The sequence below is a fragment of the Anopheles coustani genome, chromosome X, assembly GCF_943734705.1.
Source record: "Anopheles coustani chromosome X, idAnoCousDA_361_x.2, whole genome shotgun sequence".
Lineage (NCBI taxonomy): Eukaryota > Metazoa > Arthropoda > Insecta > Diptera > Culicidae > Anopheles > Anopheles coustani.
Window position 1 is genome coordinate 10,413,354 of NC_071290.1, and position 27,039 is coordinate 10,440,392.

The following is a 27,039-nucleotide window of genomic DNA, read 5'->3' on the forward strand; positions in this document are numbered from 1 at the left end:
ACCCACCCCGTTTTACAATGAGGATCACGCACAGTTTGGCGGTGTTTGAAAGGGAGTTTGTTGGTAAAAATCAATGTGTCTGGGCCCCCTGCCCGGTTTACAGCTCAGCACGGTCGTGTGCTACTGGTTACATTTCGACACCCGATACGCTTAATATCCACGGCTCGAAGTGGAGTTTCCAAGGGGTGGGTGGTGAGCGGGAGAGGCTGTGTAATTTGAGCCACTCCCCGCACCGCAGGACTTGCGCGCTAAACACTCAGGTCCTTAACGGCGCAGACCGCACGCTGATTTCAAGGACCTTCGCAAGGACCGTCAAGAACTCCAAACAATAGGCAATAACCGCAGAACCGGGCACATGTTGCTGCAGCCCTGCCCACCCCTGGGACCGCACTTTGAGATGCATAAATATACATTCAAATCGCAATCGAAGCTCGAGTGACCCATAGACCTCATGTGGCGAATAATATTGCCACCGCACCGAGAGCCGGCCGAGAAACCGCAACAGCAGCAGGCAGGTGGGCTCCGCAAAAGGTACACACACCGAGTGTGTCAACACTTGATAGTAGTGCCTTCAGAATATTCAAGATTTGGTGAGGAATTGGTCATCTATAAATAATGCGGCCTTAAAACATACCACCAAAATATTAGGCACAGGTGCAGGTGTACAAAACTCCTGATCAATAGTTTCGCAGCTTGTTCACCAAGTAAATATATTCTAGATATTAAGTGTTCTTCTCGTTTGAAAAGATAGTAGAGCTAAATCTTATGAATCTTTACGTGAGATTCATTCATATGCATCTTTCACCCCGGATTCATTCGAATTGATGTAGAACCCTTAGGAACTCTAATTTCAAAACATTCGTGAACCTCGAAACATTCAAGAATCTTCACAAATCTTTCCTAACTATTTCCCAGGTCTTGGTGATTATTTGATTGACGTGGATCAAGCGACAAAAAGCCAAAGGTGTCTACTCTTCGTATTTTGTTGACTTGTTCCGTAATTAACAGATTCATCGATCTCAGAATGGAAGCAAAAACTCAATCAGCTGCATGAATCTAAATCTGGATTACCCAACTACAGAAGAAAGTCATTTGTTTTCGGTCCCGCTAACGACAAACGAATTTGTAAAAGACATCAGAATCGAACAGAAATCGAACCAGACTGTCTCAAATAGTAAAGCTGCTCCAAAGTGCATTCAAATGCAACCTATCAGTATGTAATTGCAGCAATTGTGAGGCTTTTTCCGTTTCCTTCTTCAAGGACGAATGCTGCCACTGATTATTTAATCAATCCTTGATTAAATCAACTTCATTGCTACCGTCCGCATCTAGCTTTTGGAGACCAATAGAGCGAAGACACAAACCTTTCGCCATAACTTATGTTGCTTGGCGTTGAGTAATCGTTGTACACAACATTGCAAGCAATTTCTATGCTTTTCTTATGTTGGCGCAAGAAGTTTTTCAATTTTTCGCCTTCGATGCCCTATTTACAGCTCGATATGAAGGCTCTATGTAGCATTTCAAATGTACTTACCTTTCAAATCGAATATTTCGATACCGGTTTGGATTTATAGCTTACTACGTCAATCGCATGAAACATCTTGGGAGCTTTGAAACATAAGCTTTCCTTTTTTGCAATGCTGTTTCTTGCATCGAACAATTGCTACCAACCTTTAATAAGATTCTGCATCTTGAAAACAGGAACTGTTGATAACCTGAAGGAATTCATGTGCAAAACAAGAGTGTGAACAAACCAGGCTCACTGTGGGTCTCTTCCAGAAACAATTATCACAGTGCAAGCATACAATTGACTACATTTGCAGTGGCTTAAGAAGAACATGTTCTGGTTAACATGAGCAACATAATACAACTTGTACGACCACACAAGTAGCAAGTATGAGATGAAATGCCAAACAAGTAAGAATTACTTACTGAACTCACTGTTCAACAATCGCTAAATGCGTGTAGTAGTCCGTAGATTAGTTGTTAATCATTGTTATTATCGTTATTTTGTTTATTATAGTTGTAAGTTGTGCACGTCCTTTTTGTTTCTTCTTTTTTATTAGGTTAAGGTTAGGGTTATAAATCAAAAACAATTGCAGGGTTTTTTTTCATTTTTTCAAATCTAACTTGTCAATATGATCACTGATCATCGATATAATTTAAAAATATGGAGTTAAGGATATGTATCCAGTACCGAGAAATCACTAAGATACAAATATTGTAGAAACATTATCTTAAATAAAACAAACTGAAACTGTATGACCCCACCTTGGTGCATCCCCTCTCTTTGTGATACAACGAGTCCAATGGCTTTGTTTGCTAAATAAATTCTCTGCTAATTTACCAGGGACGATTAAAACTTTTATTACGCAAATTGAAGAGTTGATAATGGGCTCACATTACAGCGATGGAATAAATTCGGCAAACATTCGCACGTTTGACAAAACGAAACGAAACTTGCATAGGATTCGCTCTAAGTATTTTTAAAATTATTCCACTTTCGCCTTCTCATCTCCCCCACCCCCCTCCACTGCATAATCTTTATCATAACTATCTACCGCAGCATATTATGATTCCTTAGTGCTACACCCCCCCACTATCCTAAATTCTAATACATATGCCAATGAACACGTTCATTTTGTAGCGTACTGTTATTTACGAACCTTATTACATCAAAGAACGCCAAAGTAGAAAAAAGAAATTCGGTCCCTTTTTGAGTAGAGTCGGTTTGTGTGTTGCATTATATCGAATTTTGTTTACACTATTCTATCGAGGACGGCAGCACGGGCATCGAACGTAGGAGTAGCATCGACGGCAGCGGGAAGCTACAGACATTACCTAGAGGGCTAGAGCTATTCATTTGTTAAAAACAAGTTGAGCAAATGCTCCGTTCCGGCAGCGTGAATGAAACATGTGGTTGTTAAATTAACCTAATTAAGTTAAGTTAAATATGTCTACACTATTATCACATTTAAAATCGATTGTTAAGGAAAGTGTCAAGCGTAAAACATGTATGGTTGCATGGCAGTTTGTGAAATGGTATGTCATTTGATTGGATACATCATAGCGGGTTTTCGCAAAGGAGTGTAATCGAATTATTTATAATTACACACACATAAGGGGGGGAGATGTTTCGTCAAAACCATACAGTTGCTTCAGTTGAGTTGACGTGCCAGAATAGAATTGTTACAACACCCCGCAACAATGTATGTTCACACAATTTTTGCTTGAAACGAACTGAAAAAAAAAGTCCACACGATCGGCTTAGATGAAGTGGAAAGCTTCCGGGCCATAGCAGTAACTTTGAAAACAAAACACACACACACACGCACAAACAAATGAAGGATAATGTTCCCGATAGCACGGCTAACTGGTATTTAGAAAACACGCAGCTTAAGAAAATATGGCATCAACATTCAGCAAACACATCCCAGGCACCAACTTATACTTGAAGCAATTGTTTACAAACTTTTCCTCGTTGTTTCTCGTTCTCTCTTGCTCTTTCTCTCGTTCTTTAACTATCCCTCTCTCTATCTATTGTTTTCTCTATAACTTTCTCTATCGCTACATTTTCCTCAATAGTTACTTTCTTTCGTAATCTTATTCGAAGGTTTGTATAAGTTGGATGCAATTGATACAAGCAGTTATTTAGTGTTGTTTTGCTCGTCTTCTCGGCGTGTGGACGAGAGTTTTCCACGGCGCGTCCATAGTTTACTGGTTTTTCGTTGCTTCTTCCTAACTTTTTGGCTATGTATGACTCAACATAAATCTTCCCTAACGCCACCCGCACATATTATACACATACACACAAATATACATTCGCACACGGTCGGAGTGCTAGGAGAAAGAGTCCGTGGCTGTTCCGTCCGCCGCAGTCGCTTATAGGGAGAGAAATTTCAGCAGTGCGTCGTATATGAGACGGGGATTGATGTCCGAGTCGGCCGTATAGCGAACGCCACGCAGGTTGCCATCGTTGTGCGAGAGTACGCCGTACTCGCCCACTATGAAACCGTCCGGTGTCTTCTCCTCGACACGATACTTCCGATAGTTGCGCCCCTCCACCACGTACCCCACCTTGGCGTCATCGCCGGAGCCAACAACCGGTGTCAGCGGCTGGACAGCTGCAGGCGTTTGCTGGTCATCCGGTTGTTTTGTCTCGTACACCGTGTCGGCACCGACGCGATGGGCAGCGTCTAACATTTTCTGACCCGCCAGCTCCCCTTCGTCGCTGCCCGTGGTGTGGCTTTGTTTCGGCACGAACTTCCCGATGGCGTTGTGTATGGAGTCGGTGTCACTGTCGACCGTCGGTGCGTTCAGCTGGTCGTAGGGAATTTTGTCGAGTTCGTTGAACACCAAGCGTTGCCGTTGGTGCTGCCCAAGCCCGTTCGAGTCCAGCTGCTGCAGTTGCGGCGCACCGGTGGTGGTGGACGGTATCACACCAGCAGGTGAGGTGTCATCGCTCGTGGCAGTTGATGAGACTGTAGTCGCGCGCTGCTCGTCCGTCGAATCGGTGATGGCGTAGGCCGTCTGCCAGTAGCTCGATGGTTGGGAATAGATTTTGGCCGGCTGCGAGTACACCTTCGCCGGTTCGGAGTACACCTTCGCCGGCTCCGAGTACACCTTGGCAGGCTCCGAGTACACCTGGGCTGGCTGCGAGTACACCTTTTCCGGCTCGCCGTAGATCTTGGCCGGCTCCGAGTACACCTTCGCCGGTTCGGAGTAAAACTGCGCTGGCTCGGAGTAGAACCGGGCGGGCTCGGAATATACCATACTTTTGCGGGTCTCCTGCTCAGGGGCAATGTCGGCCGGCTTGACGTTGCCACCGAACGAGGACGGTGCAACTGAACTGGATCGCTTCCGGTTCAGTGAGTACTCGTCGTTAACGTCTCGCCAGGATTTGACCGTCGGTGTCGTTTCCCCCAGGTAGCTGTACGACAACGAGGACGAACTTTTCATCAAATCCTTCCGCTCGTGGTAGACGATCGACTGGAACGTCCCCTTCGTGTCTTGTTTCCGCTGCATTCGATTGCGTTGTTGCACAAATGGTGATCCGGCACTGCCTTGCATATGGTCTATATCTGATGGCGCTGGTGTCGTCGGAGAAGCGGGAGTCGCCCGCAGTACCTCGCCTACTGAATCTTGTCCCTCCAGAACGGTTTCGTCCCTGTTGATTGTCGGATCGAGCTCTTCTACAGACAGTTCGCTTCGATGGGAATTTGAGGAGTGCAACATGCCTTGGCCACGTTCGTCCGACACTTGAGTCACCTTTGCACTCTTTGCGCTACGAACATTCGACCTCGGTACAGGCACCACCGTTTCAGTCGATATGGACTGCTCATCAAGGGATACATCAGTAACTGCAGGAGGCGAGGAATCACTTCCATGTGAAGCTGTACTTCCTTCCGTAGGTACTGCGGTGGTATTGGAAATGTCATCTTCCATGGCACCTGCAAACTCTAGAGCCATTGGAGCGGAAGCCAATGTTGTTGCCTCAGGCGGGGAAACGGTTGTTGTTTCCGACTCATCTATAGCGTTCGTTTGCAACGTTTCCGACTGCGCTGCGGATGGCAAGGTGATGCTCTCCGAGTAGCCAACCTCAGCGGGAGACTGGCGCTTGGGTTCTCCACTGGCGATTGTCGGCTGCTGGCGCTGATCCCTACGATTACCATAGAATTGCGTACTACTAGGGGACATGTCTTCCTTTGAGGTAAACAGCGCCTCGATCGGCAGAATCGTATCATCATTCTCTGGCTGCTCGTAGAAGAAGTGTCGAAACTTCCGGACACCTCGGAAATTCCTAACAGGTTGCTGTTGGTGTTGCCGCATTGCTGTGGATGGGTTCTGCGGCTCAACCTTCGTGCTGGTCGGTGTCAGGAGAATCGACAGGAACTCCCTTCCAGATATTATGTCACTCGATGCGGACACACTGCCTACTCGAACGTTGGTGAAAAGCTGTGAAAAGAAATGGAAAATGATGAGTCTGAGAACTGATTCCTCGATTACATCATCACATAAGAAATCGTTCCCGAGCAAGTCAAGCTGTGTACCCCGGAAAGGGTCGAAATACCATATCAGTACTCTCATCTTAACAAAGCACAGTGGGATACGGTAGAACAATCAAGTGGACATTTCAAATTTTTGATGAATTTCTCGAAGGTTTTGAATGTTTTTGACAGAACCTGATTAAAAAAACATGAAAAAAATATTTTTATTTCCGTTGGAAATTCAGATGGCGCGTCGGTAGTAAAGGCGTGGTACTAGAAATGTATGCAGTGAATTGACATAATACAACAATTCCATGCGATATTTGAAAAAGCTATGTCTCTTACGTCGTCATAGCATTACTTTTAGCGCCTTCTTTCTATTCGATTGATACGCTACCATAGCTTTGGATCATGAAGCACACACCACACCAGTTGAAAGGTCTTAACTTAAATTTCAAAAACCGGAAAATGAATTTTTCAGTACATGTGTTTTCTTATGTAGTTAAAATCTGATTTTCTTCATTTTCATTACCAACGTGTGAATTTTTTTTATTTTCAGCAAAACCATGTTACCATGTTCAAGCAGTTGAAATGATACATGACAATATTATAGCTACATTCTTAAACATCTTTTCAACATGATATAACTCTAAGAAAACATTTAATTCGTTTTAAATTGACTAACCCACACGTATTTCCAAATTACTTCAAAAACATTTTCGAAAATGACAGGTTTTAACTCTTCCAACTTTAGCATACAACAGCTAGAATATTGAACAAGCAATTGCATTGAAATTAAGGCCTTTTCTTAGTAGACTATCTGACTATCACTTAAGCTTGTTACGTTTAACATACAAACACTTCGCTTTTGTTCCGAAGTGTCCACCTATTCTCACCACGGTGCCACGCCAACAGAACAAGTTAGTGCTAACCGTCAACAGTCGGCGGGCTCGTTATTCTTTTAGGCAGTTGGCATTTCCGCATCAAATCATTGCGTTCCATGGCTGCAGCAACACTCCACACTCCCGGCGCTGCCGTAAAACCGCTCCGAAAATACTCTATAATTTGCACGGTGAACATTGTTCCCTCCCCGAAGAGCAACCATTAAGTAAGGACAGGAAACTGACCCAAGCAGAAGGCGAGATTCCCGGCAGATAAATCATGCAATTGTGGCACGGGCGAAAAGGTGTGCCCGAAGCTTCGGTTGAAAATGATATGACATTTATATGTTTGTTTTAGCCTTGTTGTGCCTGCAAACACTAACGACAACCAACAGCATAGAAAATAAAATAAAAAAAACCTTGTTTACCTTAGCAATAAAATTAAGAAATTTTACAAGTGAGTTGTTTCACCACTTAAAAATCAGCATAATTTACTAAATCAGCAACCGCACACTAATTATACAGATGAATAAAAATGAATTTAAAAAAAAAAGCTACCAGGTGTGAGGGATGGAAAGCAAAAATCAATCACATTCGATTAAATTACTATTACTAATTTGATCCACCGATTAGGCCGCGGCGACCGATTCGACTCCCTTCTCAAAGCCATCCATCTTGTCGTCCCTTCCTCGGCCGGCGACGAACCATGGCGTTTCGGTTCGCAAATACAACAAAGACCTAGAGCCTACCGGATGGCGTCCGGCAGGTCTGGTCAAACTTCACACCAGTCGGTAGCGTCAGCTCGGGGAGGCGACAACCGGTCAATCAGGGGGGGGGGGGGGAGCCCGGGCTACCTACCAGATCGGCATCGACCAAAATGCTCCTTCGTCCGAAAAGATCGAATGCCAGCACAATAACAGCAAACCATGAAGTAGAACGCGGTTGCTTCGGAGTTGCGACGAACAAACAAACAAGGGAGAAGAAAAACGGGGAAGCGGAGCAGGGAAGGGGGCAACAAAAGCGGAAAAAAAAGAAAAAGAAATCCAAAAACCCACTGGTATGAAACATTTGCGATGCGTTCTAGTGTGTAATGCCCCTACTACGAAAAGGCACGGGGCGAAAACTACCTTATGGGACGTGAACCAGCGCGCGCGAGAACTGATGGGTCGTGCGCGAGTGGGCAAGAAGCGGCCACATTAATTTCACGGCCATTCAAGGCCGTTCAATGTCGTTTTTGTGAAGGCACGCAACGCGTCGAGGTACAACCGAGAGGTGCACCGGAGGCAGGAAAGGTTTCAGCGTGCCGTTGTTGCCCACCCGGTCGCAATAAACAGAGAAAGAGATAATGGAAAGGGCGGTGGCCCGGGCTCAAAATAACTGCCGAGATCTTCGCTTCGTTGCCAAAGCCGCGAAGCACAACAACCAAACTGGAATGACCATTCGGATTTCTCCAAGCAAGTAAAAACGTCTCGTTCCTGCAGTAATGAAACCTCCGGCCCAACTGGTTATACATTATTGGCATATATCGAATGCGATATGTATAGACATTTATATATATGTATGTAGCGTATACGCGTAGTCCCCTTCTAGTTGCCTGAAACAAAAGCTGCCCAGACGCTGGACGGGTTTCTTATTACCCGAGGCGGCGGTAATGGCGGCAACACCCGGGAGAACTTAAATCGAAGGATATACTGTGGTAAGCGACGAATCACATACGACTACAAAAAATATCAATCAGAACTATGCGGGACAGGCGAACGGCCATGTCGTTCTGCGGTCTTTCTACTGCCCTTGGATCTGCCACTAATAAGTCAATGAAGCTTGAAGAAAAAGGGTTAGCCATTAGAACCGCTATCTTTTTCATCCTTATGTCTGCTTTTTCGCTATGACTCAGAGCTTAAAATATTAGAGAGTAGTAGTATGCTAACACATTGTCGGCCGTACATCGTTCGTCCTGGCGCATATTTTGTCCGCTCCAACAACACTTGATCTAGAAAACAAACCCATTTGGAGCTCTGATGCTCGACTCGACTAACAGGATAGGGCACACAATTCAGGAATCATTCACCACGACCCCATTATTGCACGTGCTGACGTAAAGACAATCGCATCGGAGAGTAACACAATGCAAGGGTTCGCCGCAAGTCGCTCGATATGGCTCGATAGAAGTAAGGGAAAGTGTGGTAAGATGCCCCGGTGGGGTAAAATGCACCGGTACCTTTTTAACTGAATTAAACAGTTGAACACAATTAAAGGTAATAGAATGTAAGGTAAATTTCACGGCTCTGTATTAAGATTTAATACAGACATAAAATTCCGCAATCCCTACAATAATGCAATAAGCTATAACAAATGTTACTCAACAAATACTGAAAAGAAATGGATTGGAATAATTCTTACGTTCCTGTTGTGGAGACAAACATTGAAACATCATCAGTTAGGCAAACATTCAAGCTTTCAAAATGTTCTCAGTATGAAACTGCTCCAACTAAATAAACTAAAAGTTGCACATATTCTGCTTCCAACGCAAACATGATGAATTATCGATGCTTTATATTGAAATATATGAAGTAAAGTTCATTTTACTTTACAAAAATTTTACTAAAAAAATGATGCCTTGATATATATTGAAAAATGAAATAATTATTAAGGGCGTGCGTTCCACTACACCTTTTATTCCATTTTGCCACATGATTTTAAATTTCGTGTGGTAAAAAGTGCTATAAAAATTCTTCGTTTTATTGACAATCTGTGAGTTTTAATGTCATTTCACAATTTTTTGATAGTAGAAAAGAGAGAAGAAAATCTTTCGGAGAGTTGAATTATTTTTCTTGCGTGGATTGCCGGAAATAAAAGTTTAGAGCTCAAGGGGGGCATTATTGCCTCACGATATCTTACCAAGAAAATCTCACTCGCTCGCTGTTACTCGGCAAAGCGCAACGCTGTTGTCGTTTTACGTCATACATCGACACTTCCGCAGTGGTACGGCACGCTTCCCGAAATCGATCCAAATCGATCCTGTCCTCTTGGAATGGCTTTCCTAAAGCGCCATTAAACCATTAATCGTGACGCAAATCATCCTTTCCAAGCGCTGAAGCGAACCGATCTATATGTGATTTGCTGCTGGCATGCCACGTGGATGACGCACGTAAAAAAAGGACGCGTCACCATTTGTAAATCTGGGTGCGGCCTCAATCTTCAATCGGAAGGATCGTGATCTCCCCAAAATAATAACCCGAGGCGTGTATGGATAAAGCGCAGGAAGGTGATTCAACGGATCTATTTAAGCGCGTTTCGTCCTTCTCAATTATCCTAACACGGTTTTATATGCTGGAGGTTTTTTTAGATGTTGATAAACAGCATTCCATCTATACACCGACCTCTGATGGGTTTATGAAACGTGAAGACCAACGCTTGTTCGAAGGAAAAGTTGGCCAATGTCAATGGTAACAGTAGCTGGCTAGATTGGCCCCTTCTATTCATATTTCGCTCCCTCTCGCTCTTTTCTTCTCTTTCTTTCCCTCTTGTTTCATCTCATTCCATCACTTTCTACAGCCTTTTTCCCTCAATCCAGGCTTCGGTGGGCCGTTAGAATTAGAATCGCTGTCGGAAATCCAACCCCGGCGAGTGAATCCGACTCTGCTGGACTCATTTCAGTGCGGCCTTGCTCTCGATGCTGTATGACACTGCTTCCACGGGTACAGGTTCCGAGTGCAAGCACGCACGCCTCACTTATCCCACCAGGTCCTAGGGGCCGAACTCAATCCATTCGGCTGTTGCGGTTGCAGCTACAAACGGCAACACCGTTATCGCCGTATCTGGCCAGGGAACCGTATTTAAACAACCATCAGGCCTGATTTAAAACCCACACTGGAATCGTTTTGCCAAACAACGAGAGTTTGCAGTGTGTTTCCTGTCCTGTGCAGGGGAAGGAACGTGGAACGTGAGCTGTCCCGGATGTAAACACCCTCCGGTCCAAGGACCACCGTACCTGCCGGGGTCATTCATATAGGTACCAAACCGCTCAGGAACCAACGATCTTAGCTTAGCCCAATTCGCCCCAACAATAGAGCAAACGGAAATGTAAGTGCTGGTGTGGTCGGCCTGTCTTGGAGCTCGCAAAAGTGCCGACGTATTACCACCGTCGCGAAAATGCACCGAGTTGCGAGTGCGGCGTGGCGTTGGGCGTTGGTGTTTTGCCGCCGTTGTTCTATATGTATGCTCACGTTCCGGCATTCCTATGTGTAAGTAGAAAAGACGCAAGAAACCTGTTTTTCCTTTCAAGTTCAAACCGTACCGACCAGCTCGGTCGGCCCCGGAACGGGGCGAAACATATTACAAACCGAGCTGGGCGTTTTGGACGCTGTTGAAGTATTCGTTACGGTCGGCAGCGAACAGCCACGCACCGCCTCTGCGTTCTACTTTATGGCAGTTCCTTGCCTGGTCCCAAAACTATAAACTCAATAGGACACGAGTAAGGAAGGCGAACAATAACATTCAAGTAATTTTGTCACCAACTACAAGCGAATGACAAATTGAGTATCCACGGGGGATCTTCATTGCTCTGCATCACCAGGTGGAGTATTATTTACGACAAAGCAAAACGTGCCAAGTCAACAATCATCAGATGGATAAGATTGGACTTTTTGAAAGTAACCAAACAAATTCCCTCCTTAGTCCTTAAGCCACTCTTTAGACAGTTTGTTTTCGTCTTCCAGACTTTATTCGAAGGAACTCAAGTACCTGCACACTTTCATACGACAATCCATTCTGACGCCCAGCTATGTCCCGCTCCCACCACCACGAATGCTACAAAGCCGCTTGTGAGCAGGTTTCAATAAAAAAAAATTAAATCAAGGTGGAATACTAATTACTCTACCCGCTAAGAGTCCTCTCCTATCTAAGAGACACCGTGGCATAATAAAAAAAAACGCGATCAAAGCCGCTGGCTCATTCCTTCGATGTGTGCGACTGGGCGCATTACCATTCCCAGAGGCACTGTGCGTCGATTCGCTTAGCATACCATCAGGAATCACTTGGCGAAACCACTCATTCTAGTTCGCCTGCCTATCGATCTCACATTGGCACACATTCTCTTTTTCGTCATCCGACACATTGACTTTCTTTGGTTTTGTGATTATCTTTATCATTGAGGAACCAGCCAGGGTTGGGGTTTTTGGAAGCCCAAGAATCCGGCAAGCAAGGTGTTACTTTAGAAGTTCATGTCCACCCGCGACGCATGGTTTGCCACAACGAATCAATAGAAGGTGGCAAGGTGGCAAGGTGTGTAGTAAGCGAGGGTGATTTTAACTCTTGCGACCGTCTCGCGTGCAACTATGCACCGAAAAGCGTGTGTGCACATGCGGTGAGGGCCGTCTTCACGACTTCCATTCGCCGACCCATAGGCCAATTAGTGGGCACTTTTCCGCAGCCCTTGGAGCTAGCCCACTTAAGCGCGAGGCGTTCTTTCGCGCCGAAGGAAAACGCTGCTGAAGCGTTGCGTTCTTCCCTTGCCTGACCTTGGGCCGTGCCGTTTCCTAGCCGCATACCAGCGCTCGGAAATCGATCCTATCCTTATGCAATGGCATGTCGTGGTATGTAGATTTGGCATGACAGTACCGGACGCGCTATGAGATGAGACCCCGTTTCTTGAGGTCCTTGTGTCAAAATGAAACAATCAATCCGATTAAGTTCAGTGTCATGCGTTTCGATAGAAGTACTCACGGAATAGGCCAAGAGAAGAAGTAAAACTAATTAGGAGAAAAACTATGTGAAAAAGAAAGTAGATAAAGAATATTCGCGTACTAGCAGAATAGGAGAATGGAAGAGGATCAGAGAAAGAAGGAGAAGAAGCAAGACCCGAACGAGATGGAGAAAAACAGGTGGAGAGGGTCTAATGAATAGCAGAAAATCCCAATTCCCGTAACTCATTCCAGAAAATCCCAATCGCTGGTGACGTACCCATGCAGTAGACTCTCGGCTATGTAAGGTATTCACAAAAGGGCGCTAACTAAGACTTACCAATGAAAAGCACACAATCACAGTAACGATCTGTTCCATCCTCCTGGCAGTATGATAAGGGTTGGTTGTTCTATGAGGCTGCTCCAGTTGCTGATGTTTGCTGGACACGGTCAGAATCAGGCCCCGTGACAACTAAGATGAGCTCTCCTAATTGCCCGTGCTCCTTGAGGGGGGGGATCTGGATGTTGGCAAATACTGCCGAGTTTGCGCTGGTTGGTTGAGCTCGAGCGCGTCCTGCTAACGGGTCGGAAGGGTCCTGCTGAAGGATAAAACACGCGGCCAATTTGGAACTGCTGCTGCTGGATGCTGTGATCCTACCACATCCATGTGGTATCCACATACACACGCACACACAAACACACTCTGAGTACTGAGACACAAACCGGGCGTTCGATCCTAATGTTTCCTTCTGTTGAAACCAGTTACTTCCGGCGGCGAGGAAGTATGGCAAAGAATTGAAACAGTAGTCTGTACTGCACGTCACGTCACAGTACAGCTAGCATCATTGTCACTTTCCCGGTTATACTTGAAGTGCAAGGCGCAAGGGTGTCCAGAGAATAGCTACTCCCTTTGTTTTCTTCCTTATCCACTCGTTCCTGCTGGGTTTCTTCTCACCGTTTCGATAGTTCAACTTTTTTGGGGAACTATCTTCTTGTCCGTTTCTCGGTCTCGGTCTCTTGGTTCCTAATAAAACATTCCTGCTAGACTCGTCGCTGTACCCCCCCTCCCCCGTGTTTCCTTTTTTTCTTCTCGTGTTCGCGACATACACGCGCACAAACGCACCGTACCCGAATGCTGCGGTTCTAGACGTTCTAAGGGCCTAGAGTGAAGACTCTTCTGCCGTGTAACCGGGTCCACTGAACCACTAAAATTTGACTGAGCCTGAACTGATGGGGCGCCTCGAAACTTTTAGGTCAACACACCGCGAGTGGTTTGAGTGCTGCACATGACTGGTACTGGTTGCTACTCCTGTGCCCGCTCGAGATGGCGTACTACCATGATGCCTTGGGCAAATGGGCCACGGGTTAACGAATGCGGTTGGGCGACACTGACCATATTCCGAACCCTAACGGGTGCGAGCATGTGTCGGCATACTTCCTTTTTTTTTGTTTTGTTGACACTGACTGCAACCCTAAAGGCTCAATGCACAAAGTTGACAGGATCGGATGGAAAGGCGAAAGCTGTTGACAGGTTGAGCACGCTGGGCTGAGGAGCACATAGGTTGATTGGTGGATGACTCCTCCCCCCTCTCTCTCTCTCTCATGGAACGTCACGCGCTGCTACTTGCCGAAAAACAAAAAGAACCTGTAACCGAGGGAAAGCGATTGGGGTGTAAGGACCCAGCCGACACGCGGGACGCGATTCCGGGTGACACTTACGGCGGCACTCTAGACAGGCTGCTGGATGACCGGTGTCACGCTGATGGAGTGGAGAGCAAAACCACCCAGGCAAGCACTCGGCGTCGCGGATCGCCTACGAGTGGTCGGCAGTGCTCGGGCGGCACGAGCACGTCGGCACAGGATTCGGACTCGGAGCGCCACACACGTGCACTATAGTGCTGCTACCGGGCGTATGACGGAACGCATACCACTTGCACGGGCCGACGGTGACGGTGACTGCGCCGGATGCCCGGATAAACCTGTTCGGCTGGAGCCGATGGAAGGGCCCTCTAACCACTACCACGAGGCGGGGTCGCGCGCACCTTTGAAATCGGAAGTGAAGTCGCGGGCCACGATTCGAAAACTAGCAGCAGCGAGCAGTAGCAACAACGAAAAAAAAAACAAAACAAAACAAAACAAAAAATAAACCCAAACGGAGCCAACTCCCGTGGCATCTACTCGACAGCGCGAACGGTTCTGCACTGACAAACGCTAAGTGAAACAGAAATTAAATTGGCACGATATACATAGTTTGTTTCCATTCTCACTACTGTCGCGGTTTGCCGACTCGTCCTCTCCTCCTTCCCTTCCTGCCCCCCCTAGTCACCTGATCGATCCACTGGCTTTTGCGGGGGGGAGGGGGACGGGGGGACAGGGGGTATGGAAGGGAAAGGAAAGGTGATCAGTGGTGACGGTGGTGGTGGTGGTGGAGAACGTTCGGACCAGGGTGTGGTAGAGCAGGCAGACAGGAAGCGAAGTACGAGGAGGAGGGCAGAGGGAGTGTGTGGCGGGGGGGAGGGATGGTCGAAGGAGAACAAAGTGGTCGCACGCCAAACGGTTTTGCTCGCTCTCGTTCTCTCCGGTGGTGATGGTGGTGATTCGCAGCTCCCTTCGCTCCGCATCCGATGGTTTCTTCCAAGTGCGCGCGCGGTGAAGGTTTTACGTGGCCGGCGAATCAGGACAGGGCCCGGAGGCGACCACCATCAAGGAATGCGTGCGGGGACGAGGGTGGGGTGCGGGGGAAAACCTAGAGCACAATGGCAGCGCAGCGAAGCACTCCGGACGCTCCAACTCGAATGGTTCCGCGCACTCGCACTTGCTCCGCGCGCTGTTGGGCGGAGCGCGATCGAAATTGCGACTGCGCAGGGGATCCGCTCCCAAGCAGGAAGAACGTCGGGAAGCGCCGGAGAAGCGACGGGGCTGGCGAGGTTCAATCCTCGCTATAAAGATCCGCAGCTCCGGAAGGCTGGTTCGGGTCTCGCTATGCCTAGGGTCAAGTTTGGCTGACTTCACAACGCACCTATATCCCGGATCTTACCATCGCGGCTCCGAGAACAGGTTTACTTCGGTACGGATTGCTTCTTCTGGGTGTGCAGAATTGCGGGTCATTTTGTCTAAGTCCCCATGCCGGGAACCGCTCCGGACGCTTCCGGTATCGAAACATCAATGAGTCCATCTTAATTCTAGCCAGTCAGGGATACCAACGCTACCGCGGGCAGAACAGGGGGCCGCTCCAATATAATATGCGTTCGTTCCATTTCCATTTCAAATCACTGTAGCAGCGAAGGCGATCGCCTTTCACCCGGTCGGTCGCTCAGTCCGCGTAGCTGTTGCCAGGGCGAGCGATCGCCCGAGCTCTACAGTATGTCCCATAAAAATATGCGAATGCTTTCAATGCTTATATTTGGGTACCATTAAACATTATTATTATGTGTGTGTGTAATCATCTGGTAGTACACTCTGAGACTATGTCATCAGAACAGTGGTTCTCGAGTAATTAAGTTGAGCAAAATGTTCATAAAGGAGATTGTAACTAGTTTGGTATTCGCCCAAAAGCTTGTGACTTAAATTGTACCGATTGTGGGATGTCACCTGGCTACCGTTAACCCTTTCTAACGAACACTCCTTGATGGCAGTGGCGGATTTACATTCTTGGTGCCCCCGCACTACCGTAAAAAGTGACAGATTTTCGTCTTGTTTATATGCTTTTCAATAAAATCAATGTAAGATATTATTTTATCATCAAAAAGTTTTCTGGCTGACTCCTCGAAGTTCTATCTATACGTTGTTTAACAAGTCTTATGGAATAAAGAATTTTTATTAAAAATGGTATGCAGAACAAACGCATTGCTTATATTGAAATTGTTTAAGTTTTTCATTCGCATTATTTTATTCTTATGCTTGATATATTCTAATATTTTGTTGTTTTGATGCAAACACATGCTTGTTTACAATTAATAAACTATAAAAAATGTATCCTCTGTTACTCTTCAACTCTGATTATATACCGGAACAAATTTTTCTTTATTTTATTATGGTTCTTAGCATTAACTTTTATAGGATACAGTAAAATTATCCACTATTGACCTGTTACAATTTATTACTTGTCGATCATAAGAGCAAATTAATGAATTCTATCAAGTATTTGTTTAGGTATGAATTTTACAAGCTTGGCCGCTGAAGCGGCCGCTCAGTCCGCGCACCGTTAAACCCGCCACTGCTTGATGGACCACGTCTCCGAAAGCCAGGAAGTGGCCATCCACGGTCCACCCACATGCCGTAGGTCATCTGATCAATCAGAGGTTAGGTGAGATAATATCGTATCAGATCGATCCAGAAATTGGTTAAGGAAGCAGATATTTAAAAATCTACCATGCATCGGTTGATCAAACATACCTTGAAATGTTCTTCTAAACTCTAGAGCAAAAGTGTCACCTTGTAACAGACCGAATCCAATGTCCAAACATTTGGTGTCAACATTAAAATAAAAGAATACCGCCATCGTATTCTCTGATGAAAACAATGTTCATCATCGATCCCGTATCTAACACATGTACAGACAAGTTTATATCGCCGAAGAAGATTGAGGATGTTCTAGAGAACCTAAAATTCAAGTTTACAACCTAATATGCGGCCAAAGTCATAGATTTTAGGGTGGTTGCTCCAAATAGCTTGAATATGTTTCCAGTTTTTAGCAAAGTTGAATTAATATTTAATACCGAGGTTAATATGACCATTTCAAAGGACCACGTTCTGCCAATGAGGAAACCCAACTTTGGAGCACAAAAACACGTCATTTTCTAATATAATGCAAAGCACCGTGACGCACCTCGAAAAGGGCTGAAGCGTGGCTGAAGAAAAACATAGAATTTTGGGAAATTACCCTTGACCTCGCACCAGCCCAGACTTGAATCGTTTGGATTAAACAATCTGGGCATATGTTCAGGTTGAGGATGGTGAACGTTCTAGCCCCATTGTTGGATCCCTGACAGCTTCAATTGCCAAGGCATGGATCTCTAAAAATCTGACTCATACATTGAGAAGGTATGCTCTCGATTCCGTGCCCGTTTGGAGAACGTGATCGAGAAAAATGGTAGACCTATTGACTATAACTATTTTTTTATCATTTTGTATGAAAAAAATTATTTCGCATTTTTTTATGGGACATACTGTACTTCTTCCCTCGGTTGGAAGATATATATCGGCAGGCGGACCTCGCAAAAACAAAACCTGAAGCTCTCCAAACGGGGGTTTACGTACGTTACGCTGCCCTTCACCGAGCCACTTTCAGCTGCTGCCAAGTTCAAGGGTAAAAATAAAACCCTTCGCTGCATGTACATTGAGGGTGAGGGGGTGGGCGGGGGGGGGGACGACTTCCCGTCATATGCAAAAGGAATAGATGATACCTGGAACGATCATATTCGTTTTATTTTTAGTACAGCGTGCGGTATTTCCAAGCGGAGAACACATATGGCTAGGCGCACAGTCATCGAGCACTGCACAACCCTTGCAATCCCCACCCTTCTCCACTAGTCGGAAGTTCCCCCCACCTCCCCGTCGTTCGCCACGCACAAACTGTCCTCAAGATCAAGGGCTCCAAAAACTGGTTTAAGAGGCCCGTGCTCTCGCCGGATCGTCGATGCAGCACCGTTTATCGCCTATGCTGCACGCATATGCGTCGGGAGTCGTCGACTGGCGATGGGCTTGCCCCCCATTGCAGCATCCGACGGTCGCTGCGCCTCGGCCTTGCTTGATTGACACTGGTACACTGCGGCGGCGGAAAGGTGGAAAGGAACGCAGAAAACGCAGAGGCCATCCAACCCCGACCGCGCAGAGAGTTCAGTGAACGGTGAGGAAGACGCAGCACTCGTTTTTCGCTCACCAGCTGCTCAGTACATCATCGTATCATCGCCGTCTGCGACAGGGAGCAGCGATCGAACAACTGCAGCCGATGCGATCTCACTCGCAGGATCTTTGTCATCGTTAATAAAGTGTACGATGTTTAGAAATACCCCAACTACAGCCTCTAGTATCTGGGGAGAAAAATATATATAAATCTGGTACTTCAAGATACCCAGAACATGATTTCTACGACTTCCTTATATGGCAAGTTAAAAGCGACACGCGAATGCAACCTGACGCGTGTCACAATGTGCGATCGATACCGAGAGGGGATATGGTAATTGGTCAAGGTTTCTTGTGGAGCAGCTATTCTGGCTTCTGGCAATGAATTCTGAACGAGAAAAGTCCGCGTCTGAGTACTGGTTGCGATAGCGCATCTGCTATGTGTTATCGCCCGGATAACTCACGCTTCAATTAGGGCTCTCTCTTCCTATTGGGCTAATTACACAAATCCACCTCTTATTCCTTCGCCAGATATAGAAGTTCTTGGTAAATAACCAAACCATACCAAACTTATCAGCTTCAACATTAGACTGGTATGACAGAGGTGGAGTAAGCTATACAAAATAGTTTCCATACCAAAGACCATTGTTGAACTTGTTTGTTTTACAAGAGCTTGAATCGAGTGTACATGTATGCAGTATTGTCATACAGTTGTTATGTTTTTCAAAAGAAATATAATCCATAAAAGTATTTTGTTATTCTTGCTAACTCGGACAAATATTTTGTAACGAAAGTTAATTGGTCTACTTGGGAAATATCAGGAGAAGAATGTATTGCTGTAGTTTGAAACAGCTTTGGTTTGTTTTTTTATCTATATCAAATGAGATGGTTCCAATTATTTCTATATCTACCTTTTCCACTATTTGCATGTTTGCTTTTATATGTAACTCATCATATTCACTTAAGCAATCTTAACAAGCTAAATTAGTTTCCTAATATCTAAATCTTGCAAACCGAGAGCGCTAAATCATATATTTGATATTCTATTGTTAATAGAATGGTTGTAGAAAGTGTAAATAACATTGAAGAGTTTAATTTGCAACGAACAAAAGGTTATAAAGGGGGAAAAAACCAAATTCAACGAAAAAAGTATAAAAATGAATTTTTAGATGTAACACATGGCAATAATTACAAAATTGATAGGGATTTAACAACACCTTCAAAACATTAAATCATCTATTAACGTTTCGGGTTCTTTTTCGATTCGGGGTACAACCATTTGAACTTACTCCCCTGATTTTCCAGCTGGCCATTTTCCTTTCTTGGGACATGCCCATCATTTACTTTAATATTTGCTTCCTCGTTAAGCCGTTTCATTCTCTCTGCCTAGGCCATGGTTTGGTTTTTCCTATAGACCTAAACAAACAATTTATCAACAAATGCGGTGAGAAATCAGGTTTAAATCATTAGTATTTACATATTACTGTTATAAATTCCAAAATTGTAGCACTACATACCGATTATCTGCCTAAAATTTTACCTTTTTATGAAAATTTACCTAATAATTACCTTTTTATGAAAATATAGAATATGATGTGGGAATAGAGAAAGATAGATTTTTCCTTAGAACTCGGGACCGTTGAACACTTTCTCGTCACGCTGGAAAATTAAATGGTCACCGAGCATTTACCAATTTATTTATTAGAATTATCACCCACACAGTCGATGTGGCGCATGGCTATCGTTTTAATTGATCTGTTGAACAATCTGCAACACGCACTATAATTAGGCGTGTAGCAGGCGCCCGAGGTCAATTCCTTGTGGTTAAAAACAATTAACTGGAGCGCCAACCAACCTGTCTGAATGAAAGGGTACTTCAGGCGCTTGAATTATAGTCAATTAGACATTTCGTTTACTCTGAAGCCCGTTTCATTGGTAAATGATGCATAGGATTGTCAACCGAGCCCCGACGCTGTCCACTTATGAGAAGACTTACTACCGATGCCAAGGAAAATCATGGAAATTAACGGACGGAAAGCGCTAGCGGACAGGAAGAAGATAAAAGTGAGATCATTTTGAAAGTGTTTATACACACTCAGATGAGATATTTGAACCTGTTTCGAAAGCATTGGAAAGGTGTCTGTTTACTTAGTTCGCGAGGTTGTTGACTACGATACATAACACTTAAATGCAAATAATTGCTATTTTGAATGGTAAGCAATTTTTGATTTTAATATCTCGAAATATATTAAAATAATTAATAAAATATATTAAAATAATGACGAAAATATTAAATTAATTAATTGTATGAAAAATAACTGTTTTCCAAACATCACAATATTATAGCGCGCTAAAAGGAGCGGACAAAAATACCGCTGAAAAGCTTACAAACAAGATTCCAAAGCAATGTATTCTAGTGTTAAGAAGCACACCATAACGCAACTGTGCTCAAGCACAAACATTATGAAAAATGGATGCCATATGCAAGGAGAGTTACATTAAGGAGTGGTGTAAGGATTGTAAAACACATGGTACTTTGCTGCAAATTTCTTCATCTGCCCTAGACTGCCAACTGTCCAAAGGATATTTAACCATTCCTCGTGAAATGAAATGAAAAATTCCTATTGAGAAATAAATCTAATTTAACGTTTGACATGCAAATCCTAGCACAATTTTCATAGGTTTTTTCTTTTATCTCAACATTTTCATGCGCATTGCAGTATTTTCAATTTAAAATGATTTAGTAAAACATATAAAATTTCCAACATTTTCATGAAGTGAAAACAGAATTAAAATAGCCAATATCGATTGGAAAAACCGAGAATGATTATGTCGGCTATTAACGAACCTGACTTTCATTTGATTAGTTCAGATCGTTAGATTTCTCGTGCTTGTTCGATAGATCAGTATTTGCGGCAAATTCCATGAACAACTCCTATGAGAAGATGTTGTACCTGGGCGTACCAGCATTGCGGAGTACCAGTTTTCAAATGAAACGGTTACCATTTACCATATGATTCAGGCGTGGAATCCTAAGTTGAACGCTGGGTCCAGGACAAAGTGATCACGCGCAATGTGACAGTACCAGCAGTCGTTAAAACTGTAGCCGCATGGACGGATTACTGCGTACCGGGCAATAAATATGAATATTATTGAGGCCAGTAGCGGTCCAATGGACCAGGTAGTGGATCAGGCCGCTCTGCTTTAGCAGCGTGCACTGCTGGAAACTGAATCAAGAATGTGCGAACAAAATTTACGTAACATTAGTAATCGGAAACGGCATCCGGTTATAGCACCCTAGCAGCTATTCTACTCTCATTACCAACAGAGTTTCGACGACCGCTCGTTTATAGTACCCACTTGCTGGAAAGCGTGGGCCAGAAAATGCAATTGAAACAGATCGATAAACGCACCTCCACGTTATTCGTGCCGATTTGCATGCGATATGCGCTAGGACTAGGTTTTACATTCTGTTATATGGCCTAAAGGAAACGGTTTGCAGTAGATCGCATAGTCTAATGTAGTCATCGGGGTTGTTATTGTGGCTAATCCTCATCCAAGGTATTCCACAGGCTACAAGGTCTTGCGGAAGAAACAGAATCGGTTACATTAAAATAAATCTACCTCCTGTGCATAGCGGTGTTTGCAAAGTCATGCTCCTAGATCACAAGAAAACGTTTGATAAAGAAAACAGTAAATACATTTTCGAACAAGATAACGAACCACATATTTTTTCGATGAAGGTTCGTGTTCCTTCATATCACTGTAATGTTTGTACTTCTCCCTTAAAAAAGATATAGCGATGCGCAACGTAAATAGTTGTGTACGAAATAAAGTTGCGAAAGTAAATATTCACAGTTAGTCTTTGAAGCTAAATGCTATGAGAAGAATACAAACAATTGATTTTACGATTTATCTACAGCCTGTTTTTCTCTATGAAATACTACTTTCTACCATGAAAGGTGCATATATAAGAGATATTTCGACATGTCAATATCATTTATCCAACGAAGAGATATTTATCAGTATGTTGCGTGTTTTGGTATAGGTGTATGTGTTTTTTTTATTTCCAACATTTCTACATATCATAACAGTCGTTCATATATTTGCAGTACAGACTTGCAGATCTCATGAACCAGAAACACATTCACAAAGCATACTTTAGTGGAATTATTATTTATCGTTCGACTGGCTCATCGCTATCAAATTCAAACGTAACAACGAAAATATAAATTATTTTTTCATAAACAAAAGCAGAAATAGTAATTTATTACGCGAACATATTATCGTTAAAAGTATGAGCGGCTGATAGCGCCATCTATTAAACGTAAGAATGATTTCGAGTCAATTGAGATTACAGAAAAGTGTAACAGAGATTTAGGTATGTTTTAAAACAGATTGGAACCATATGTTGCAAACCAAGGAACCAATTTAAACAAAAAATGCCACCTTCTACGATCCTTCTCCAGCCTGCCCGGACGTTGCTAATGAAATAGAACTATTATCATGGGTCGATTCTACCAGTGCTAGCAAACGTTGTCGCGTTTTTTTGTCACTACTGCAAGCGCACTGTACGAGGCCAACCAAATGCTTAGTAGAATAACCATGTGGTTCCAGAAGCCACTCCTGCAGTAAATCCTTTGGTAGATAGTACGCTTTGACATACTGCTCAACATAAGAACGATGTTCATGATGCCTGCCGCCAGATACTATCTCCAGTAGCGACCAGAAGTGAATAAAGTCCAACTGCATGAGTGCTCGCCCACCAGCAGAACACTTTTTGGCATTAGAGAACCTGAAGCAGAAAACAGAAAAAAATAGTAAAATAATATTACATAATACCAAACAATAAAGTACTACTTACCCTTCAACAAGAAGATGCGTCAGAACATGGACAAAACTATCCCAGAGCACATCTCGAGGCAAAGTTACCGAGGATATTTCATCTTCCAGCTTCATGGCAAAATACTGTACACCCTAAAACAAAACAAAAAACAAAAATAACATTAGTACGGGTGAGTATATTTTTGGGTATCGCTTTAGAAAGATAAAGTAAATTATTTCTTACCCGATTTATGGTGTCGACATATGCAGAGTGTTGAACATTCACAAAATTAATGTCCCATTTCACCTTCGTCATCATCTGCAGTATGCCCTGCAGATCGACGACTCGCGCCGTAGAGCACATAACAATGGGCTTGCGTATGTCGGGAACGTATTCGGTCGTCTGTACGAGATACTCTCGAAGCGATGCCTGCGTCCAACCACCATCCTCCGATGACGTATCGCCCGGTTGTTGACCAACATCTCCAGTTGGCGTTGCCAACAGTCCCCCGAGATAGTTCTCCATTTGACGAAACTGAGCTACCAATGTGAGACAGCTCTCGGTAGCCACGATACGCTTATGGATTCCGTACATCGTATCCGGATCGCTCAAATCCGCTCGAACCATCTCATCCGACAGTGGCCAGCTACGGCGCAGCAAGGGCAGTAGCTCTACCTTTATACGCTGCAGGGCGGCGCGCAATCGCGCACTGTACAGATTATCACGTGGTATGCTCAAGTCCGCCGAGAAAAGATCGTGTACCGAAAATATGTAGTAATCGATCAGCTCGGCCATCGATCGTACGATGTGCGGTGTGATGCGGTGAAGCAACTTGCAGAAGTAAAGGTACCGTCCGATACAACGCAGCACCGTGAGCGATGTGTTAACAACTACCACCGGCACATTGGATGCCGTAGAAGCGCCCGCATTCGTGCTGGAAGTAGCTGTGGTTTTGGAATGGCTTTGTGATGAAGGTGATTCCTCGACCGAAACGCCCTCGAAAGAAGCGGCGACCGGGGCGGGTGAAGATGGCGACTGCTCATTATTGTCGCTACTATCCTCCGAGTAGTAGTAGGACGACTCGTCTGCTATGCCCGCCAAAATATCCTCCTCTAGCATCGTACTATCGAAACCACCATCGAATGGGGAACTTTTTTCGGTGAATCGAAGAAAGTAGACGCAGGATCCGTACAGCGAGCTCTCGTCCTGCGAGTGCATCGAGGAAGTGCTATCTGGTATCAGATCAACTCCGGGCGCTCCCCGCGCTGCTACATTATCTCCACTCTTGGACGCCCCGGAAAGGCTTCCGCGAACGCCCGTCATAGAAGCGCCCGCACGATTAGCGGCGGTGCGCGCGAGTGCATGCCGGAAGTTCTTGTATTCCTGCAGCTGGGTCACGTCGTGGAAGCTGCTAATCGGGACCCAAACTTCGTGGTCGAAAAATAAACCAACCTCTTCCAGGCAGGCAATATGATAGCGCTTGAAAAATACCATGCTCTGCTTTTGCATGGCACCAAGCAACTTTTCCGAGTGGCTGTCGCAAAACTCAAAACCAACCTTTTTTAGACGCTGAACGATAGCAAGAATCTGTACAAACTGATCGTACTTCAACGAGTGGAGCCGGCTGGAGCTGATAAACACACACACTTTGCCTTGCACGTCGTTCCACAGCCGAAACTGACCGCTCTCCAGCTTCTGTTGGATGTACTCCTGATGGAACGAGGACGCCTGCTGCACTGGAGTCTGCGTTTGCAATGACTCTCCACTACACATCGCGGCCGGAGCCTTTTCGTACAAGCTGTGATTTTGATGCCAGCAACGTATCTGGTGGTAGGACACAAGTATCTTCCAGAATGCCCTACACAGTGCCGTGAGGCAGTGTACGTATTTATCAGCCGGTACGCAGTCACACATCTGCTCGTACGTTAGTTTCTTGCTCTCCTCCACGTTTACGTCCATGTGCTGCTTCAGCACGGTGTAGGCGGCCGTATGTACCGAGGATATGAAGTTCATATGCAGCTGATCCATTGCAATCAGTTCCTTCCCAAGTAGATGGTACGCTTCCTGCAGCTTACGATAACGTGTCGGTTCGAATTCGGACGGTATTTCACTCAGCACGCAGTCAAGCTGCACTTCGGTGAGCAACAGTGTGTCCTGCAGCTTGTGCGACAGCGACTCGACGCACCGATACTGGTAAAATCGACGGGATAGATTTTTATTTTCCAGCAAAATAGCGATTGCACCCCCATAGTCAGCATCTGTGAGCCGCCGTTGCAGCCGCTGGTCGATCGATCGCATGCTTTTCAGAGCGTTCATAATGCGGAGGAGATTCACCAACGTTTGGCGTTTTTTGTAGGCGGCCAATATCTCCAGATTCGTCGTCGTCAGTAGCAGCTTTGCTGTATCCAACTTAAGCCGCGCAGTCCGGCACATGCACACCGTTTCGCGCAGCATTCGCTCCGTATCGCGGATCCGTTGAAATTCATCATCACACGCGACACGCTGCTCAAGGATCAACTGCAACACCTTCTTCGAGATTACACGGTGCTGACGCTTCAGAATACCGATGGACGCTTCTATCGATTTGCAGCTGAGCTCTTTATCTTGCTCGGCTATTTTCCTAAGCTCGTGTAGTCCGGTGTTGCTATTGCCATCGAAATAAATCACTTCCGTTGACTCGAGCACCTCTTGATCTGACAACTTACTCAATCCGAGGGCATCAGAATCCCCTACACAGAATCCCGGTTCGTCGATTGCATCACCGCTGGCAATATCACCACGGGCGATTTCCTTCGCCCAATCGTAGCATGAAGTGGGGGCAGCGGTTGTATTGATTGGATACTGTTTACTACTGCCCGATGAGCCGATAGCGGATGCGTTGCGAAGTGACATCTGTTCTCTTTGTTGATTCGTATAGTAATCCGTAAATCCCATCTTCGGTATCTTGACCTCTTTCTAAAGAAAACGATAAAATGGGTAAGTGAACGATGTTATGTGTTAAAAATTGAGACATAGATTAAGAAAATAGAAAGGTAAATGCCACTGTGTCCATTGAAAACAACACGCTGGTACCTACCTTGTTTATAAGCTCTAGCACTTTATACTTTATTTCCTCCATTTTCTCCATGTTTATTGATGATGTTATCACTGATCGACTATGAGAAGAATGGAGCGTTTCGAAAGAAATTCTTCAAGCTATCCGCACTGGTTGGGTGGCTTTTAGCTGAATCCACAAATCTGCCATGAACACATTTTTATTCACGAAACATTCTGACCTACTTATGCGTCATACAACACGCCATATTTTATCACATTTGCATTCCTCACCCGAATCGAGACATACACATTTAGCATCCAAATGGTAACAAAAAAGCTGGTTATGATAGTTTCAGGCCTTGCTTGATAGAAATACGTATTAATTGTTTGTGGTTTTCTAAACCATGACATTCCGTTGTAGTGTTGAAAATTCGCACTGATTTACCGGAACTAAGTCTTATTCCTTAAGTCACCGCTACACCGTGCGTTCATCCGCATTTATCGGCTGTAATTTTAGTGTAATCCCCCAGTAAACTAAATTAAACGGATTATTAAGGATCTCGCCTATAAAAAGAAAATCGCATTGAAGGTATTTAATAACCAGACAGAAAATTTACTGTTCTTGCTTGTATTATTGGAAGCGGAAATGATGTACATGAATATACGCGCGGTGTCGAGGAAGAAGGGACGGTAAATAACAATACCAACAATTAATGTGTCACTAGATCATTTGTTTTCATGGTTAAAATGATAAAAATGTTTTTTTTTCTTGTTATTTTTGTATT

The 27,039-nt window shown here is 44.7% G+C and overlaps 2 protein-coding genes across 2 annotated transcripts; both read right to left on the bottom strand.

Annotated features, from left to right (window-relative positions):
• Positions 1 to 3,882: 3,882 nt before the first annotated feature.
• Positions 3,883 to 12,928, bottom strand: LOC131269050 (uncharacterized). The gene is made up of 4 exons (XM_058271362.1): positions 12,890 to 12,928; positions 4,843 to 5,955; positions 4,183 to 4,791; positions 3,883 to 4,137 (listed from the first exon to the last, which is right to left on the bottom strand). Exons 1-4 carry the CDS (start codon positions 12,926 to 12,928, stop codon positions 3,883 to 3,885), a joined length of 2,016 nt encoding a protein of 671 aa, XP_058127345.1.
• A 9,508-nt stretch (positions 12,929 to 22,436) lies between these two features.
• Positions 22,437 to 26,625, bottom strand: LOC131269609 (syndetin). The gene is made up of 4 exons (XM_058272068.1): positions 26,295 to 26,625; positions 23,462 to 26,173; positions 23,258 to 23,370; positions 22,437 to 23,188 (listed from the first exon to the last, which is right to left on the bottom strand). The coding sequence occupies exons 1-4, from the start codon at positions 26,343 to 26,345 to the stop codon at positions 22,846 to 22,848; spliced, it is 3,219 nt and encodes a 1,072-aa protein (XP_058128051.1). The 5' UTR covers positions 26,346 to 26,625; the 3' UTR covers positions 22,437 to 22,845.
• Positions 26,626 to 27,039: the final 414 nt, after the last annotated feature.

Bases quoted from the DNA above. Each gene is read 5' to 3' on its own strand.
- LOC131269609 (XM_058272068.1), bottom strand. From the start codon at position 26,345: ATGGAGAAAATGGAGGAAATAAAGTATAAAGTGCTAGAGCTTATAAAC. The intron at 23,371-23,461 runs GTAAGAAATAAT...GTTTTGTTTTAG, and splicing joins ATGTCGACACCATAAATCGG to GGTGTACAGTATTTTGCCAT. The intron at 23,189-23,257 runs GTAAGTAGTACT...TTTCTGCTTCAG, and splicing joins ACGCATCTTCTTGTTGAAGG to GTTCTCTAATGCCAAAAAGT.
- LOC131269050 (XM_058271362.1), bottom strand. From the start codon at position 12,928: ATGGAACAGATCGTTACTGTGATTGTGTGCTTTTCATTG. The intron at 4,792-4,842 runs GCACCGTCCTCG...ATTGCCCCTGAG, and splicing joins GGAAGCGATCCAGTTCAGTT to CAGGAGACCCGCAAAAGTAT. The intron at 4,138-4,182 runs GTCGGTGCCGAC...CCGGATGACCAG, and splicing joins TGTTAGACGCTGCCCATCGC to CAAACGCCTGCAGCTGTCCA.